The sequence below is a fragment of the Trachurus japonicus genome, chromosome 7 (genome assembly GCF_045865225.1).
Source record: "Trachurus japonicus isolate A0001 chromosome 7, Traja_1.0".
NCBI lineage: Eukaryota > Metazoa > Chordata > Actinopteri > Carangiformes > Carangidae > Trachurus > Trachurus japonicus.
In genome coordinates, this window is record NC_140913.1 from 27,591,717 (window position 1) to 27,611,921 (window position 20,205).

The following is a 20,205-nucleotide window of genomic DNA, read 5'->3' on the forward strand; positions in this document are numbered from 1 at the left end:
TAATTGGGATATTTACTCGGTAATTAGCAGGTGAGAGAGACACTGGGAATGTAATTGGGAATCTCAGTGACGAGACACATTATCCAGACTGTCGGCTCCTGGGCTCCATCCTTCCTGCAGCCCATTAACTGCACCCTGGGACAGAGGATGCCGGCAACCAGAGGGAGGCATATACAGTAAGGAAAGGAGAATGAGGAGTAGGCGGCACGGCTCGAAGCACACAAACACTCCCCGAGTACAAAAATACAAATAAGAGAACCATATTTCAGCTTCCAACAAAGTGACACTGTGTCATTTTAAAAAATGAAAATGGCATTTATCATTCTCTCATATCATTTCTCCATAGATAGTCTATTAATCTCTGTCAGCTGAAACATTGTCTTCACATCTGTCCATCAGGGGCAGTGAATAAGTGATGTCTTTGATGACACACCCATGGGGAGGCTTCACACCGCAGCCTTTGCAGATGGTGTGAAGTCTGGATATGTTCCGCTGAAGAGGTTTCAAGTCAGTCGAATGAAAGACTTCACCCTTGCGATTCTGTGTTTCAAATAAAACCATGGACAGTGACTATAGAACAGAACACAGCCTTTATTTTTTTGTCCTTTGGGAGTCACAGTCTATGGCTGGCTGCTGCTTTACGCTCATGGAAGAGAGAGCGCTTTGCAGACAAAATAACCACACACTCTTGTCTCTTCTGTTTCTGCCTTTTAACAGAAAGTGTCCCAGTATACCATCATCGTGCAGGCCACGGACATGGAGGGCAACCTGAACTTTGGCCTTTCCAACACAGCCACAGCCATCATCACTGTCACCGACATCAACGACAACCCTCCCATGCTGACCTCCAGAACTGTGAGTTGCTACAAATAAGGGAAAGGGTGACAGTTTGTGGAAAGGAGAGGGTTTGGGTTCAACGAATGACGAGTATGTTGAAGGAAAAGAAATAGCGGGGTAGACAGAGAGAGACATTAAAGATGAGATAGAAGGGAGAATGAAAAAGAGGGAACAATGGAATGAGGGAAGGAGAAAGGAAATGACTACAACGCTGTTATGTCGTTACACAGGAAGATTTACACAAGGACAACGAGGGAGGGTTATGAAGTGCAAAGGGTACTTAGTCATTTTCTTGTAGGGGAAGCACACACACTCACACACACATGGAAAAAACTAATCCATATCATTGACTTTCATCAGCAAGAAAACCAGAGCCAGCAAGTCATTAATGATTGTTGTCCTGATTGTGATATTTAAAATGATGATTACATTACAGAAGGCCATTATTAAGAATGAGGTAAAATTTAAAAGCCCACGGTAAGTAATGTATGCAATGTATCATGTCACTGGAGGTGAGATTCAGCAACATCATCACTAAATGAACCAGTGAAGTGGAAGATTTAGTGTCATTAAAAAGTTTATCTCACTTTTTCCCACGACTTAGCTCTGGTTATTTCCCTCAGTGCCGATGAATGTTCAGAGCTGTGGGCGAGGTGACGGCTGAGGGTGGCAGCAGCATTTCTCACTGACTGCCGGTTGATAATGAAAGTCTCAAAAGTGAAAGTTTTATTCATTTTGTGTCAGAGAGGTGTTCATTTGTTTAGGGCACTGAAGTGAAGACGGTCAAAAAGGAAGGGGGTTGGTTTCCTGCATTCTCGGTTGGTTCCTGTCATGAAAAACCTGTCTTGTTGTCAGTTTGGCTTCAGGTGTCAGAATTATTCAGTATGTGTGATTTCCTATCAGTAGTGATGAGAGCACAGGCCTGTTAGGTAGATAAGGTGCTTAGCTCTGCAACTGCAGGGAAAAGCAGCTGAGGCGGTATCAGCACTACAGGAGGCTCGGCTCTTTGAGGTGGAAGCAGAGGAGTTAGCATTAGCACTTGCCCTGGGGGCTATTAAGACCCTTATAATGATGAGTTAGCAATGGCGGTAAAGCATGTGTCAGCCAGCAGTTCTCATCAGAGGACTGCTACATCACACACAGCAGGAAATGTACAAAGAGGAGGGGAGTGGAGGAAGAAAAAAGGAGGAGACGATGAGCAAAAAGACAACAAAGAGGGGAGAGGATGTTGATGACTGGACCACCACCAGACTCCAGGACCAAAAAAAAACAAAAAAAACAAGTGTTGTGAGAATGATGGGGTGAGGAGGAAGAATGAGGGATTATTTAGTCACAAGAGCTATTTGCTACAGCGGCAGTGATAAAGCATAGACATGGCCCATTGTAAATCAGAGGCCTTTCCTGACTCTGCACACTACCACCACCCTACATTAAGATTCTCCACTGATGGTGGTGTATTGATGATAGTGGCCAGTAATAGATTGATACTCTGTAACTGTATTCCACCATGTTTAAGTGCATTTCCATCGCCACATCGTGGATATTGATGACGAACCTTAGTGGAGGTTTTGGAGCCATGATGAGCGGAGCACTTTTACCCACTCCTTTTCATAAATCACCCATTTCAGTGGTGGGATCACATAAAAGCCATTTTGTTGAGAATGCAGGCCATTATGCAAATATTTAGTGTTTGCAATAAACCCCATAGATCTTTCAACGTGTCCCAGAAATATAAAGTTTGGGGAATTTGTCTTTAATGTTGATGATTAATATTTCATCATGCCTATCAGAGGCTGGCCTATTTTTCATAGCGGCAGGGAGCGGTGTATGTGTATGTGTATGTATGTGAAGGCCTGGGATGCCTGTAAGGGGCTGCATGTATGCTTTTGCATTAAGTTTGTGAGGCAGATGGATGAAATAAACTGAAAAAAAAGTTATTTATCTCTTATTTGTTTATGCATACAGTATACTGCAACCACCGTATCTAATATTATATGGGATTATTTGCAGTAATGTGCGGAGTATCAGGCTTATTTCTTTGCCGCATTTACTGCAGTTCTTTGTTGCCCTCTTTCCTTTATTATCCTCACAATGTTCCTATGATGAAGCTTCCTGTCACATCTCCTCGCCCTCCTCTCCTCTCACCTCCCCTCGCCTGCCTTAGTCTTTCCCCACTGCCAAAACAGTGACAGGAGGGTGAGGGTGTTGGCAAGAGGTGTTTTGTCAAGTACTGTGAGAAAGTCAACTGCGCTCTGTGCCAGTCACAATCACAAGAGCCCCCCCCCATTTCCCCCCGGCCCATCAGTTGGGGACAAGATACAGTATCATGGGCAGAAAAACTACCTGATCAGAGAGAGTCCGAGCCTTTGCTGAAAGACACCACGGTCATGCAACAGTTCACCGTCGTAGCAATCATTACTGCAGTGCACTGTAAGTGTCAAAGCTCTATTCAGCTCATAAATCATTAAGAGAGTGGAAGAAAAGGAACAGCCCCAAGGGCTTCAAAGTGAGATTGTAATGCTCTCTGTTAAAGCTCACAAATGTTGCATCACAATCCATTATTGACAATCACCTCTCCGAAAGTCAACACTCACAATCATAAAATAATCTGAAAGAGATAGAAACAGCTTGAATATAGAGAAGAACTGTGAGGTATAAATATCACTCTCACTTTAAATTTCTGTTTGAAATTTCACCCTTAAACGTAACCTGGATTGCTAAAAGTTGTTTTTTTGCACAGTGGTGTGCATGTCACATTTTTCTCTCACAATTTTCCATTTTGCAATTCATTTGCCAAGCGATTTTAATGATGATGAAGAGTTTTATTTGTAGGGAATTTAAAACTGTCATGCATGCAAGATTGCCTGTGGGGAAAAATAGATAGGATTTTTATTACACAAGGTTTAGATGCCTGATGTAACCTCTTCCAATCCCCCACATTTTTAAAGAGATAACAAGGCAAGAAATCTTAAACGGGAGTATTGATGAAAAAAAAAAGAGTTGTGATGGACCCTTCTAAGTCTCTCATCAGAGCTGGTTAACAGTTTCCTTTAGTTGTTACTGTGTACTGAGAAACAAGATGCTCAAGGGCCCCCAAGAGCTCAAGAGCCATCTCTCAAGCTTTATTTTATTGAATTGGCATTGGGGAGTCTCTGAACCAAACCTCAGTAATAAACCACACACACACACACACACACACAAACATACACACACTGGCTCTGACACAAACATACCACAGCCTGCCTACTTATCCAATGCAGGCAGTGCATCAGGACCACCCGGACTTGTCTGTTGTCTTAAGAATGTCATTGAGTCTCTGAACAGCTCTCCTGACGCAGCCCCCTAATCTGCCCGCTGCTGTCGGCTGTTTGCTGGGTGATTCGAGGGTTGCCAGGCAGGGTATTATGGTCCGTTGGAGTGTTTGGTCTGGGGCTTTGCTCTTTGATATCCTACACTCACATAAGCGGCTCAGTGGCTCTTCCACGCCTGTTACCCGTGGTGACACGGTGTACATGCCTGTTGCTTCGAGATGAGGTGAAGACACGCCAACATGCTCACCCGCTGACCCCACATGATTGGTTGAGAGTTGACAGGTTGTTTGTGTGGGCGTGGCTATGTGGCTGCGGCTGACTTGTGTTTTCAGAGTGGCGATGCCGTCACTGCTCTTGTTGGTTCGTCTTTGTGGGCTTTATCCCCTGAGCCTATATGGCTTTGATCAATCCCCACCATAACAGACACATGACAGACAGCGGCTCACTCCTCATCAGGCTTATCAGGACAAAGCACATGTGTTTGTACAGCATGGGGACAACTAAAAGCCACTCATATACACTCAAACAGCTGTTTTAACCCTCCCCACTGCCGGCTCCTTTCTCTCCTCCTTTGTCACTCTGGCTTTCAAAGGAATGAAATATTATTGCTCATCAGCGATGCGATGGGTAGTGGAGAGGCAGGAAAGGCAGAAACCATTGAAACTGGAACAACGCCCCTGTGTGGACGTGTTCACTGGTGTGCAACTGGGTTTACTGCTTGTTTACAACTCAGCGGTGGTAAAAGTGAGATCATTAAATTTACTCTTCCCGAAAACATGGAAGGAGGACTGGCTCTATAAAAACAAGGCTTGGTGAAAACCTACAACATGGTGGAGGTAGTAGTTGTTGTGGTGTGTGTTATTTGTCTGTTCGATCTAGTGTCAGTCTGTCCTGGCACTTTTTCACTCTCATCTTTATTTATTTATGTATTGAGAGTACTTTATTGCTGTAATGAAGGTGAAACTCAATGAATTGGAAGCCATACTTTCTTTACCTGCAGCTCCTGAGCAGCCAGAACACCGGGGCAGCAAGAGCCCATGGTTTGCAACCATACATTCCTGTACAATCCAGCCATATCTTGGCTTGTCTGGAAAAAGAAATGTGCTAAACTGGCCACATTGTAGACTGTTAATGCCCCCCTAAATAATAACTGTCTGCACCAGCTCATTTTGAAACAGCAGTGGCAAAATGAGAAAACTCCAACTCAGTCACATGTCACTCTGCTGACCAATAGAAGAATTAGGATCTCACAACCTCCCCCTTGACTTTCATGGTTAAAGAGCAAGCCCCACTGTTGTGGTCCAGCCAAAACTGGAACAGAGAGATATCAACATTTTCCTCTATTTTTCTGCAGTTCTCCGGTGAGGTGCCAGAGAACCGAGTGGACGTTGTGGTGACTAACCTCACGGTGATAGATGCTGACCAACCACACTCCCCTAACTGGAACGCCATCTACAGGATCATCAGCGGAGACCCCTCCGGACACTTCACCATCCGTACTGACCCGGTCTCCAATGATGGCATGGTCACAGTGGTTAAGGTAAGCCACCAGTCTCTCACATTCATACTCAGCTTCTGGCGCTGTAGAAATCAAGTAGAAGAAACAGTGTCATCTCTTTTTTTATGTGTTGAATGTCAGATCCCCTCTGGGTTTAAGCACACGCAACAATAATAGACTAGCAAGTTAAATGTGGACAGGCTGGGGTCTTTGCCTTTCATATGCCCCTTTATGTCCAAATGAAGGATTGGAGGCCACCGCGCCCTTCAGAAACAGCTCATACACTCACTCACAGACTTAAACACAATGGCTTGCAAGACCACAGGAGCAAATTAGGTATTGATTTCTCAATTACAAAGGCAACGTTTTTTATACACTCATAATGTGCTAGCTGCTGTGGTAAATGACAGCAACAACAAAGCTATGTCTTGTAACAACCTTCTGTGTTCGTGTTCAACCCCGTAGACGCAGGTCGTGCAAGGGGTTTTGAACCGTTTAGAAAAAAAATGGAACAGAGGGAGAAAAAAATCTCAATATGTCATTGTATTCTGTGTGTGTATCTAAAGTGTGTAAGTGCACACGCTGTTGAATGGCCTTTGGGATTTGTATTTGTGTGTTCATCCATGAGTGGCTTACAATGAATGTAATTATCATGTTGCATGAGTTTTGTGGAAATAACTTGTTTATTTTTGTGACCCGGATGACCCACGGGTATTGTCCCAGCGCATCTGACTCCAGTAAATCACATTTCACATCCTACAAGCATGTTTTAAAAAATAGCAATAACACCTCCCTGTAATTCCCACAGCACCCTGAGCAATGAGCATTGGCATTTTGTTTCTCTTCATTATCTCTAGATGACTGCCTTTTATAATCCATTCCTCTCACTCCCTGATGTAAAAGTCAGCAGGCAGCCAGGTAGCCGTAAGCTTCCATAGAGACCCAGGGGAGGTTATCAGGAAATCAAAAATAAGAGACAGGACACCCCCTGGGAAGAAGCGAGAAATAGACTGTCTCAACAAGTAAACAGAGTGGCTCAAGCTCGCGCCGGGGAAAAGGAGCCGAAATGGTTCACATCAGACAGCGTGGCGTAGGTAAAACTAAGGAGCCAAAAGCATACACCACCTCGGTATACCTGTTTTTAACAGCGTACTGTATCCTATGCTGCTGCTAGTGCAGATACCTCGACACGCACCGATACCCCGGTATGTGGCAAATCTCCCACAAGGCATCTGAGCTCCTTTGTAAACAAGGGGCTGAGGTCTTAACCCAAACACGTCACACTTTTACACCGCTCTCCAAGGAGTTTATGAGACTTATTGTCATTTTACTGCATGGTAATAAAGTCAGTAGACAAACAGGCACGCACAAAAAACACACAAACAGACCGACTCGGCTCAAATGAGTCATTAAGATATGTAAATCACAGCTTATGATAAACACAGAAGATGACATGGGAAGTGGAGTGAAGTGAGGCAAAGGCAGATTTTTCCAAGGACTGGGAGATACCGATCATAAGAGAGGGTCGGTGATGTTGGGGGGGGCAGAGGTGAGAAGACGAGGCGGGTGAGATGTTGTTGGAGTCCAGCGGAACAAATAAGGTAAAAGGGAAAGTGGAACGAGTGAAGCAATACAGAGGAGAGATGTAAGACGCGATGGCTCATGGGCAAAAGATGGAAGCCATGTTATTGACCCCTCACCCCTCTGGCTTCCCTCAGGGCGTGTGTGTCTATGTGTGTGTGTGTGTGTGTGTGTTTTAGTTAGCCCTACAGCTATACTCTAGACCTCCCTGTGCTCTGAATACCACTGGCTGTAGATCAAAGAGCCTTGAGCGTGGTTAGCCTGCAAATGGGCTCCCAGTGCACCATGAGGTCACACACGAATACACACCCATGTGCTTACATTTACTTTACTTACTTACATTTATTCACACAGACATATTCACACCAGTGCCCTTGTCAACCAGGCTGCCTGATTAAGGATGCTTTTTAATACCAGAGCTCTGCTGCTGCACTGTCCGCCGATAACACTGAGGCAATGCAACATACAGATGTGTTCAAAGTCATTAACATCACAATCAAACACCACAGACACAAGCCTTGCAGCAGTAATCATCATCCGCCTATTTAGAAATGTGCCAGCGATACCTGCAAGCAGCCTATTTGTTCCCTTTTTATTTCCTTGCTTCCTGTTGTTGTCATTTGAACCTGATCATGTCGTCTTCATTAGGAGAGCACAGAACTGTCACTCTGGTTTAGGCTCAGCTGGAAAACCCCCCCCTGTAGAGCGCACATATACGCACACACTCGCTCAAAAGGCAGAGCCGTGACAGCACCCTAAGAATAGTATGAGCCTGGCTGCCTCTTCCCAGGGTGTGCAAGTGTGTGTTCAGGCAGCGGCTAATCGGAAGGCACGGGAAGACTCCTGGTGGGTCGGGCTGGTTATTGGGCTGCAAGGGCCAGTGACAGGTGACAGGGTAAACACAGTAATTGTATAAATAGATCATGCAGGCTGCTGTGTTACGTCCTTTTAATAAATTCTGACAACAGCTGCGAGTAAATTTATGACTTTTATTCAGCATCAACTTCACGATAGCTTTTAGCAGGGGGCTGTTGGGTCGGTGGCTCAAGGTGAAGAAAATAAAAAATAAAAATGAAGACAGAAAGGGTGGTGGGGGGGTGAGAGCGAGAGAGATCGATAGCTCCGTGTTTGCTTATTGGCCCAGTTGAGCAGGCTGCAGGCTGTTATTCTGTGTGGCCTTCATCTCCCTCACATCTGCCTCGTTGGCAAACAGCGTTCGGTTCAGTAACAAAAGTTAAACACAAAAAATGTGTCTGAATATCCCAGAGAAGAGAAATGAAATCCTGAAAAATCCAAGGAGAGATCCAAGTTGCTTCAAATAGTTGCAGACAACAGACAGGAAGAGCACAGCAGCAGCGTGCGTTCAGGACCAGCAGCTCCCAGTGCAGCTCATTGTAAGTCCAGTATAAACACCAGTCAGGTTTTACAGAATAAGCAGTAGAAGACAGCAGGAATCTAGTCGGAGTTAGTTTAGCAGGATAATGTTGTATAGCATCATTTTCTGCTCTCGTTACATCAGAAAATCTACTACGCTAAATTAAGTACTCAAGGTCTGTGTGATGAGCTCAGATCAGAGTTTTTTTTCACAGAATTGTTCGGTAAAGGAACAAAAGCTACTAAAATTTAAATTTGCCCAGTGTTGTATTTCTTTCTGTACTGTCCAGTCTGAATCCTAATCTCACTCATCTCTCATAAGTCTAAACGTCCAAGTCGGTTTTTCTTATTCCCTCTCCATCCCTGTATGTGTGTTTGTATGTGTGTTAGTTTAGAGACAATTTGGGTCCAATTCAGCAGGGGACCACTTCACACAGCATCTGTTCATTTCCTTTATCATCAGCAAGGTTCAGCTATTCCCCAGTCACAGGAGACGAATGTTAACAGGGTTTTATCATAACCACCGCAATACAGCACACCTATGCAACTATGTGTGCTCATAATGGTAAAAACTCTAAATCAACAGAAGCACTCTTTCACATAAAGAATGTATCAATTTGTTTAAACAATAATATTTTGTCTGTCTTTCCATTGAAGAAATTTATGAAGTTTATATGTACAGAAGGCCATATTGTAAACAAAGTCCAGTTGTATATTCATGAGTTTCATTTGTGCAATCAACACAAACACCTCTGCCTAATTATTATTTCTCAAGTTATCACAGTTTATTAATTTGACTTGTAATGATTATAACTTGAGAATTAATGAAGCTAAAATATTTGTTTTGCTTGCACAAATGTGCACAAATGATGTGCAAGCAAATGAATCAACACTTCATTGCGATGTTGTTGGGGTGCTGAGGATTACAAATTAAAAGCAGTGCAAGTACGGTGCATATTTTTATGTTGCCCACACAAATGGATCAAAATGTTTTTATTACTACTCTATTGATGTTGGATGCTAACTCCAGAAAGGAACCTCTTTAATAAATGTACCTGTTTTTCATATTATATTTGAATTTTCTAATTTGTCTGAAAGACTGGCTCATTACACTTATCACCTATTTCTATTTTGTTTTCTAGGTTTTGTTAAGCTGCAAAAATGTCCTAGGATCGTTGTCCAGGATGATCAAACTATAAGAAATTACTTTATAAATGTGGTAACAGAGACACAAATGTGCATATAGTAATGTTCCAGTATGACTATGCAGTGTCTCTTGGTGCACATGGTGCTTAAAACCATGACCATTTATCCAGAAATGGACTGGATGCTTTACGATGTTTCAACCACCTGAGTTCAGGCCAGCTACTCTCTCTCACACTGCCATTAACTCTTCCTTCTTCCAGCCAGTTGACTTTGAGATGAACCGAGCCTTCATGTTGACCGTGGTGGTGTCCAACCAGGCCCACCTCGCCAGTGGTATCCAGTCTTCACTCCAGTCCACAGCAGGAGTCACCATATCTGTCCAGGACGTCAACGAACCCCCTTACTTCCCCACGAACCCAAAACACATCCGCTTTGAGGAGGGTGTCCCGGCTGGCACCAGCCTGACCACCTTCTCGGCCTCCGATCCCGACCGACTACAGATGCAGCAGATAATCAGGTACTGAATGGATACAATAGAGCAGGCTGCAGAATGGGACTGGATGGGTTTAGCAAGACATGTTAGTCTAAATTTCCTTTGGTACAAAATCATTCAGATCCGATTAGATAAGTTCTAGTAGGTATGGTCAGTTTCTGAACGCAGAGAAGTATTGTCTGAATGAGCTTTGAAGTCTCCCTAGCTGCACTGTTAAGTACAAGCTTGGCAGAAATCCCTCCATATGCACCAGCAGCAGGCTAAAAAGCCTCTTGGATTGTTTCCATGTAAGTAGTGAGGGGTCAAAGTTCAACAAGGGGACTATATTTTGGCATCGCCCATCTCTCAAAGTCTTACTCTGCAAAGTTTATGAGCCAGCGGAGTCTGGGTAAGGAGGGTAAGAAGGTTAATAGGGAGCAATAGCCTCTGGGGTAATCACAAGTGTGTGCATTCTGTACGTTGAATGAGCACATGCATGCAGGTGCACACACACACACAAAAACAGCAAAGAGAGAGAGAGTAGAAAAGATGTAGCGAGAGGAGGCAGAATAAGAGGAACAGCTGGCCCAAGCCCAAATGCCTGACACAGCATTATGTCCACCTGCAGTGTTTTTTCTCTGCGCTAAGCCTCCCTGGATTTTAAATGTAAACCAACCTTTAAATGACCAGCAGACCTTTCCTCATTCCTGCTGTCGGCCTGACAGTAGCACTGCCTGCGTTATTGCCTTTCAAAGTTAGAGGTAATCTGTTAAGTACACATTGCTCCACATGGATGTTGCAGTTTGATTGTAATCACACAACCACAAGATTACATGTGTTTCCACCGAGTGTCCTTATGGATTATTGTGAGGCTATCGGAGTAATTTAGAGCCACGACTGTATCGCAGAGTAATTGAGCTGATAACATGGCTGTTCAGTGTGACATTAATACCACCTCTCTCCAACCACTCCACACTTCAACAGCCCCTCTCCCTCCCCACTCCCCATTTTCTCCGGGGAAAAGATCTAAACAAATTTCCCAGCTAATTTCACAGCAAATGAGAGTAAATTGGGTGTACATTATAATTTAGATAGATGCCAAAGTCACCAGCTGGGCTCTCTCTCTCTCTCTCTCTCTCTCTCTCTGTTGAATTCACTTTGACTACTTTGGTTTCCTCCTTATTTTTTCCATGACCTGTGCAAGACTGCAGTCTTGTACATCTCGGAATTAAGTTAACCTTTTACAAGCATGCTGTGGTCTGTCAAGGTCTCCTTAACACAAACATAAAACCAAATCTCCTTCCTCTGCTCTCACCACTTGCGGAAGGAGGCCTGTAGAGATGGTAAACCACCACCTCAATCATTTGGATCCATCTGGCTAGGATCACTATCAATCCCCCTGCTTTACACCAGTTCCATAAAAGGTATCCACTCAAGACTGTTATGCAAGGGCACTAATCACAGCTATTCCCTCTGTCTCTTGATTCCTCATTATTCCGAAAGAACAGAAATTCAGTGACAATCAGATGAAATCCTCCCCAGTGTTCGCATCACCTTATTAAAGTTTCAGTTTTGAACTTTTAGCACACAGAAGAACTGATCTCAGTGTTCATCCTCCCAAACCCCCATCAATCAAGTACTTAGTTGACATGTCTGTTTGCATGGGGGAGACATTTAGGTTTGACATCACTGCGTTAACATGTAATTTATGGTGCCTGTCTTTGCGTATGACAAAGAGCAGTATGTCTACTCTTCGCAAATGAAAGGTGGAGCTATATAAAGAGAAGAGAGACAAGAAAGGGGGTTTGGAGGGAAGAAGTACAAAGTAAGGTGAAAAAAAAGACCTGAGGGACTGTGGAGGGAGGCAGGAGGGAGCTGGGGATGGTGAGCTGACTCCAGGTCAAGGTTTGAACTTGACAGGTGCTTATCAAAGGAGGGACAGACTGACAGAGTGCTGCTGCTGGGCCTGCAGAGGAGGCAATGTGGGCAGGAGCATGGCATGCAGAGGGGGAGCGGGGTGGGGGAGTGGGGGTGGGGGTGGGAGAGTGAGGCATCATGCATCACCTGTCAGACACCCAACCAGTAAGGTCGAGACATGGGACTGGAGACACTGGCATAAATGATTACCCAAACCGCCTTGACTAAGCTTGAGACATGCATTTTTCATCCTCAGGGTCGGGGCTTTGAAAAATAAATGTCATACCTCTCCCCGCTGCTTGCTAAGATCACTAACCTGCCAGGCCTAATCATACATCCAGCTGTACTCACACACCAACCAACTCCCAAATGAGAGAAGCCTTCAGGTTGAGGAGCTAGAGCACAGCAAGGCCCTGGAAATAGGATATAGGAAATAACAGTAAAACTCTCACACAGTATAACATTTCTCTCAGTAGAGTAAACAAAAACTGTTTACCTTTCCAATAGGACAAAAAAAAAAAAACTGGCACTGCACTCCATTAAAAAGTTAGCGATAGGGACTGCCAATTGCCCACAGTAATGTTGTTGACAATTGGGACCTGTAAACAAAAACACAGCGAGTGCTTTCACAGGAATCATTCTAATGGCCAGAACAGCGCTGTTGTTTACAGGGTGCTATCAGAAAAACTGAAGTAAGTGAAAATGGCTAACTATATTCTGTCCTTAACCTATTTGGAGTTTTATTGAAGAACAGGATTAATGAAACAGGAGATTGTGCATTCACGGTGTTGGAAATGGGCTCAGCTGCAAAGACTGTTCATTCAGGACTTCATTTGCTTCATATAAGGTTTATTACATCTGCACTGAGGGCTGTTTGGGAGACTTAATTAAAGCGTGGTGGTGAACAGAGCTCTCTGCTTTGTGAACAAACCTTTGTGATATGGCTTTTATCATCAGAGGGCACCCATCCACTTGTGTTATCATGCAATGTGCCCTGGAAAAAATTGTTTCCACTGGTATTTTATAGCCCATTACTGAAGAGGAAGTCTCGCACAAACCATTTTCTCCTGTCTCTTTTTTAATTCTCCTGTCCTCCATATTAAAGGGTCAGTTAATCCAAATTATTTATATTAAAAAAAAAAACTTAAAACAAAAACATATTTTCTCACTTGTGTTGAGCCACGCACATAGTTTTGGCTTCATTTGCCCGAGATGTGTGATTTCTGCCTTTGAGATTTCTCCCTCCACTCCAACACAGTGGAGGCTGATATGATTTCCCTTGTGGCTCTCATATTCAAAAGAATAGTTTATTCACTTATCCATTTTCTTTCTGAAAGCTTGTTGAGTACTTTCATACCACTGTTGTTGTATTAAACTAGAGTCAGCCAATAATTAGCTTAGCTATATTCAGAGATACTATAATAGAAATATAATAATAATATAATACCAGCTCATATAATGTTAACTGTGTAATGTATGTCTCTTATTTCCTTTCATTTATTGTTTATTTTACGAGGACCATGCACATTAATGACAAACTGGTGACGCACACATGATGTCATGTAAATATGCTGGATTTAGCTCAAAGCTAATTTCCATCCGTAGTCCTCACATTTATAGACGGGGACAGACATACCATAAGAAACAGATAACAATAATTATAATTTACTGTACGTGAATCATTTTACAAACTGCAGTTCTAAAAAAGAAAAGCGCTATATAAATGTAAACCATTATTATTAAAAAATAATAAGTACCGGTAGTTTTATTATTATGTGGAGTAACGTTCCGGCAGTAGTGATTTCCTGGAATCTAACATCATCACTGTACAGTTGCCAGGCAATTAGCAGAATCTCCGGGGCTCCAGACCCCAGTTCAGTACAGATTAAACAAGATATGCTGTGTTAAATTAGTGACCCTTAGAGGTGCTTTAAGGCACATTTTCTAATCTAGGACACAGCCAGGTTAGCTGTTTCCTGCTGCTAAGCTAATCATCTGCTGGCTCTTATACATATTTAGCATACACATTATGGGAATCGTGTCAAATTGTTATTTTTGATCAATTCAGTAGCTATTCCTTTTTTTTTCCAGAACAGTATCTTTGGTCCTTGGCTTTAATTTGGTCTGCTCAGTAAAAAGTACCTGGAAAGACAGAACATTTTTCTTTTCAGTCGCAGCAGAGAGCGTTCGTTTGGCATGACTAAGCCAACAGAGATGTAGTTGGACACAGAATAGCAGTAGGTGTCAAGTCAGTCTTAATGAGGATATTAAAACCAGATCATACAGCCATGCTGCTACCTCCGAGTGTCACCTCTCCCCGCTTCTCTTTCCTCTCCCACCCATTCCTGATCATTTCCCTCACCCTTTTATCCCACCCTCCCACTGTGATGGACTCACTGTAGTCCTGGTGGTGATTTCACAGTCCGCCAGCTAGTGGCTATGGGTTTGGCTAGACTGTGTGAAACCGTCTAGAGTGTGGGAATGTGATCTCTGTCATCCCTTTCCCCGCACTGTGCTACGCCTGGGATCATGCCCGTTGCCTGCTGGGAAAATCCCACCTCCCTTACTGCAGGAGAGAGATTATACCCTCTGTTCACCTCCCTCCGTATTGCCACCCAAACCCCTAAGCTCCCTTTCTCCTCCATGTAAGTACATCCGGCATTTAATCAAACACAAATAAACAAGTCATCTGTATACTGACAGGAAGCACACAACAATTCAATAAATATAAAAGCAAGGTTAGGGTCAAATCCATTTCAATTCAGATGGATTTAAAAGCGGGGAGTGTAAGCCATATAAAAACGCGGCCTTATTGCCCAATCTGACATTCAGTAAATGAAATGGGATTGATGTAGAAGCCTTGTTGCGAAAGGCCACATGTTCACGGATGATGTTTCACATGTAAAAGTGATGTTGCAGTCAGAAGAGGTGGAAGTTGACGAACCATGTGTCACAGAGAGAATGAGTGGGGGATGAGAAGATACAGCCAGGGATAAGAAAATGTATGAATACAAAAGCACAGCACGATGAGGTGAGGCGGCATGGGTTGACATCAGATAAAACCGAAAGTGTGGAACGAGCCGAAAGCGACAAAAGCCAGAGAAACAAGAACAGTTAGATCAGAGTGAGATTGGGATTCAATCCTGGAGATGATCCCCTCTTCCTTTCCTGCCCTTTATCCCTGGGGAGCGTCGCCACCTGCTACCACATCCACTTTCCTGTTTGACAATCAGTTACCGAGATTCTATCATCCTGTGTCCAGTCGATACAAAGCTTCCCCATACATCCACAGAAACATTTCCAAACATATGTGCACCAAAACATCCGTGTTTATAACCCTGTCAGGAGGTTTTGTCTTCTCCAGCATAAGAAAGCACTTACCTAAGAACATGTGCATGCAACACACACACACACAAGCAGCTGCAGCAGTGCTTAACTCATTGAGTGCCGCGCTCCTTTCCAAAGTTTTAGTCAAGTGTACCGGCAAATTAGACCATATTTGACTTTTTATTTTAGAGCCATAGTGTATTCTATATTATTGCCACCAACACATACTGTAGCTCAATTGAAAGGTTTAACTTTATGCTTCAAATGACCACAAACCGTTTGTTTCTACGTGCCTCCGTTCCTGAGAAAACTCAAGCTAAACATGGCTGGGTTTCACCAAAATCCCTCCTTTTTTTCTAGAAAAGGAGATAGAGCGTCTTTTATGAAAGGTGCGCTGTTTGTGTCTGTCGCTCTTCTGACACTCGCATTTCTGGATCAAAGGGCTCGTATAAGATAAATATACACAACAATTGTTGTTCTATTCACAAAACCACCATCGGGGGCGGGGGGGGCGCCACTAAACAACAATAACACAGACGCACCGTGCCGTGTCACAGCCTCTCGCCGCGGAACGTGAGGCTCTGCCGGCCACAGCAGCTCGCGAACACCGGTCCCGCCGGTGGTCGTGGTCCTTCTGGGGTACGGGTCGGTGACGGCGGTCTGCTTTGGCCCAGAGACCATCAGATTTTACCGCGGGAGGACTTTGGGGAGGACACGGTGTTGCTCCAGATGAAGACCGGGCGGGACAGTGGGCTGAGAGCTTCCTGGTTCAGCTCCCAGCTGCTGCAGCCTCGCGGGTGAGAGCAGAGCAGCTGCGGCGCAGCTGCGCTGCATCTGCATGCAGAACTCCGTTTGCAGAAGCTGAGTTATGATAAAAACTTCCAGATCATGAACTGTCATGTGACTTTGATCGTCATCTATTTCAGTTCTCCTCGTCGTAGAGTCCCCAAATTTACATATAATGTGTATTAAAGTGTCTATTTTCATAATTTAAAAAAAAAGCAAAAAACGAAAAATTTCGTTTTTGGCACTCAACGCATGGGAACGAAAAACGAGAAATTACGTGGTTGGCACTCAATGAGTTAACTGGAGAGGTAATTGACTCCAATGCCTGGTACACAGGAGTGAAAAATTAGGTGAAATTGACTGTAGGCTGCAGGCTCTGGAGGAGAAGTCAATGAAGAATTAAACTGTGTGAAGGTCAGGCTGTTGTGATTTTGTGAGAGTGTGTATGTGCAGGCAATCCAAGTATACACAGATGCAAGAGAAAATTTATAATTGCTTGTAAACACAGAAACCCTGGCGCTAACTTCTCCATCGATCTGTCCTTGTGTGTCTTTAGGTATTCAAAGCTGAATGACCCCGCAGACTGGTTGTCCATCAACAGAACCAACGGCCAAATAATAACCACGGCAATGCTCGACCGGGAGTCCATCTATGTCAAAAACAATATATATGAGGCCACATTCCTGGCAACAGACAATGGTAAGAGGTTCTTTCATGCACAGGCTTTATCCTTCAACTGCTCATTCCTCGTCCCTCACTGTTCATTTTACAGCCACAAAAACACTTCATACCAGAACTAAGATGCGATGTATTTTAAATGACTTTGAATATAACATGAAAATATAAACATAACTTGCAGAAAGGACACTGCATAGTTTACATGTCGCACATTTTAGCCATTGCTGTGATTGATTACACTGATTTTATCAAGCCACCCTCTCTACTCCGAATCCATTTGCACCTTATCATTTTCACACTGGTCACGATGATTTATAGAATTGGCTGCTTGTTCCTTGAACAGAGAGAAGATAAATGCAGTTTTGATCAAAGGATGCTGCTTTAGCATGTTTCTCTGTGTCAGAGATTTCCACAGTTTTAAAGTCCCAGCATTTACAGCACGTGATCACAGAATTGGAAACTTCATAGTAATGCTCACAAATAATTCTGATATTGCATTCTACAGTATAACATACAACATACATTTAAATCCAAATCAAGCATCTATGAAATCAGCCTCAAACCAATAGCAGACATGTGAATAAGGAAGTAAATAAGGGCTGGTAACTTTTTGTTGGTGACAATATTACTGTATATATTGAACAATTAAGGAAATGATGGCCATTTAAATGCAGATTACAGTTAAAGAAAATCTCAAATAGATTGTAACTGAAAAACAAAGGGGCCTTATGTAAATGCTATGCAAATGGGGGTGTCTTGACTAGTTTCACACCAGTGCAGTTGTGATTCCCCCTTGTATTTTAAATAGCAAATACTCTTGTTCACATCTTCCTTACAGTACTATTTGGTGAATCCAGTTTTCCATTTAATAGCTAAACTAAATTTGTCTCACCAAAGATTCATAATAATCCCAAAAATGCATTTGTACTTTTTATAATATGACAACTAGAATATGATTTTGTGGCAAATACTAGGTCATTAAAATAGCAATGCGCCAAGCTGCAGCTGCCTACGCTATTTTAATATGTGCAGTATAATAGAATAATATAAAAATTAAGATATTTAGAGAAATAAAAGAACATCTCTCCTCTCGCTTCTCCTTCCCCTTCTAGACATTTTTATGACATGTATTATTTGCTCAGCCTCAAAGTTGAAACTCAAGCTTAACTGAGCACAAACTCAATCACAGCAAACAAATAAGTTCCTTTTTTCTCAAATGGAAGTGTGTGCTTTTTCTCAACTAAAAAAGGGAATACTTTTCCCCCTCCCCAATTGCCTTATCAGTGACGTGCAGGGCACTGGTGTGTTTACCTTAAGTTGAGCTGGCTTTGAGACATTGCTGTATTTATAGTTGTGAGCATGTGTGAATGCACTCATTTCCAACACAGTGATGATGTGTGTGTGTGTCTGAGCATTTATTTGTGATGACTGTGATGAATGTCAGACACCATGATGTGTAATCTGTTGTGATGATGGGAAGGGAGAGGCAGTGGGATTAGAGGTTGACGTGCTCCTGTTGTTTGGACTTTACAAACATCTCCCTTAGTTTTTTCTAACCTTGTAGTTTATTGTCTTCTTTATCATTTCAGTATATGACCTGAGCTTTTTTCCACTTGACCTCTGTAAAGTGCGTTTCAGACAGGCATGGTATTACAAGGTCTGACTGATATTGGGACTGTAACAAATCCACAAGACGAGAAGCCAGCAGTTCAAGTTATGTGTGCGTGTGTGTGTAAATCAGTCTTACTATGTGGGTGTTGCTGGAGTGCCAGCCGTCATAACACGCGAGGGATTATGTTAAGAAGTACTATGAGACAGTAAGGATAGTAGGATGGAACATGGAGAGGTGGTGACAGCACGGTGAGAAGTACACTTGTACTGCCACCATATTTTTTTGTTGCCCCCCCCCAACACAATCCTGCAGCTTTAGACCTTTCTGACACACACCTTTCCTTTTCAAACACCTATGCTATTGTTTGTGTTTGTGCGCTCTTCAAAGAACATATGGTAGGCTTGCTACAAGTCTTTTCACCAGGCCTCACATCTCTGAGCCACCATCAAAAAAGGGAGTTAATACAAATCCTTTTGAGGAATTTACACAAACATAATTATTTATTTAGCTGGTTAAAACCCACATAATTCTCCTATCAGCTGTGGCAAGCTGCTTCCACATGTCCCCCATACATGGCTGGGATTAACAAACTAGCAGAATGCTGCAGTGGCGTGTGTAGTTGTGTGTAGTTGTGTGTGCCTGCCTGTGTGTGTTTGTGCGTGCATGTGTGGTTTGGCACGTAGATGTGTTAAATTGGCATTTAAGACAGTACATCAACAATGTGTGTTCATAACAATGCATATGAAAGTAGTGCCTATTGATAAAGCTGTTAGATAATTATAAATATTTATGTCTTTTTTTATATAATTGAGCTGGTACTGTAGATATATTGTTCATTTTATATGTGACTTGTGTAGTTTTGAGTGAAAGTGAGGATTAGGTGAAATAAAGTAGTTGATAAGTGTCACTTAAAACCTCTAAAACTCCTAATGGCACAACCTTTAATGATGACTTAATAAGTCTTTATCTATTAATTGCATTTTATTTAGTGATCTACAGCACTAATCATAGTATTACCAATCAGACAGAGCTTAAACTGTCAACGGACTCACTTTCAGCCCTCCGTCTTTAACTGTGTCTCACTCCTCATGTGGCAAATGTCTTGCTCTGTTGCCATGTTTAATTGGCAGATCTGTCAGCTTTGCATAAATCTCTTTGTAAATTACATCGCCCTTATCTCATCCCAGAGATGGGCCCTGGGGTCGCTTGATTCCAATGGCTCAGCCAGTGGGGCATAGAGGGGAAATGGCTCGTAATTGGAGGCAGCTAAGGGTCGTCACCCCCTGACACACACTCAATAAACAGCTCTGAGCTTTATACAGCTAAAGCACTCTCTTTTTCAGATTTCTCTGTGCCACAGTTTCATAGCGCACATACACATTCATGCATTCTTCTCCCGGCTCTGCTATCCTACTCTGATTGCCTAAAGTGTCTATTCTTTACCCCCAGTTCTCTATTAATGCTGTTGCTGATGGTCTGTTGCTCTGTTCAGTCAGTGCAAAAGGCTTCAAGATTGTGTCTGCAACTGAGGTGTGTGCGCGTGTGTTGGTGTGTGTCTCTGGGCACCAGTGCATGTTGTTACAGTCCAAGGCTGACAATATTCTAGTGAACCAGCACCCACAATGGCGGCCTGCAGTCGAATCAGACCAGATTTCTCCAACTGCCG

The 20,205-nt window shown here is 43.1% G+C and overlaps 1 protein-coding gene across 1 annotated transcript in view; it reads left to right on the forward strand.

Moving 5' to 3' along the window:
* Window positions 1-20,205, forward strand: part of LOC146984943 (cadherin-4-like) — a 238,526-nt gene that overhangs the window by 207,667 nt on the left and 10,654 nt on the right. The window contains exons 9-12 of the mRNA XM_085782591.1: window positions 718-855; window positions 5,503-5,688; window positions 10,008-10,264; window positions 16,806-16,948. Coding sequence (XP_085638717.1) covers window positions 718-855; window positions 5,503-5,688; window positions 10,008-10,264; window positions 16,806-16,948 — 724 coding nt within the window. The remainder of the gene's footprint in view (window positions 1-717; window positions 856-5,502; window positions 5,689-10,007; window positions 10,265-16,805; window positions 16,949-20,205) is intronic.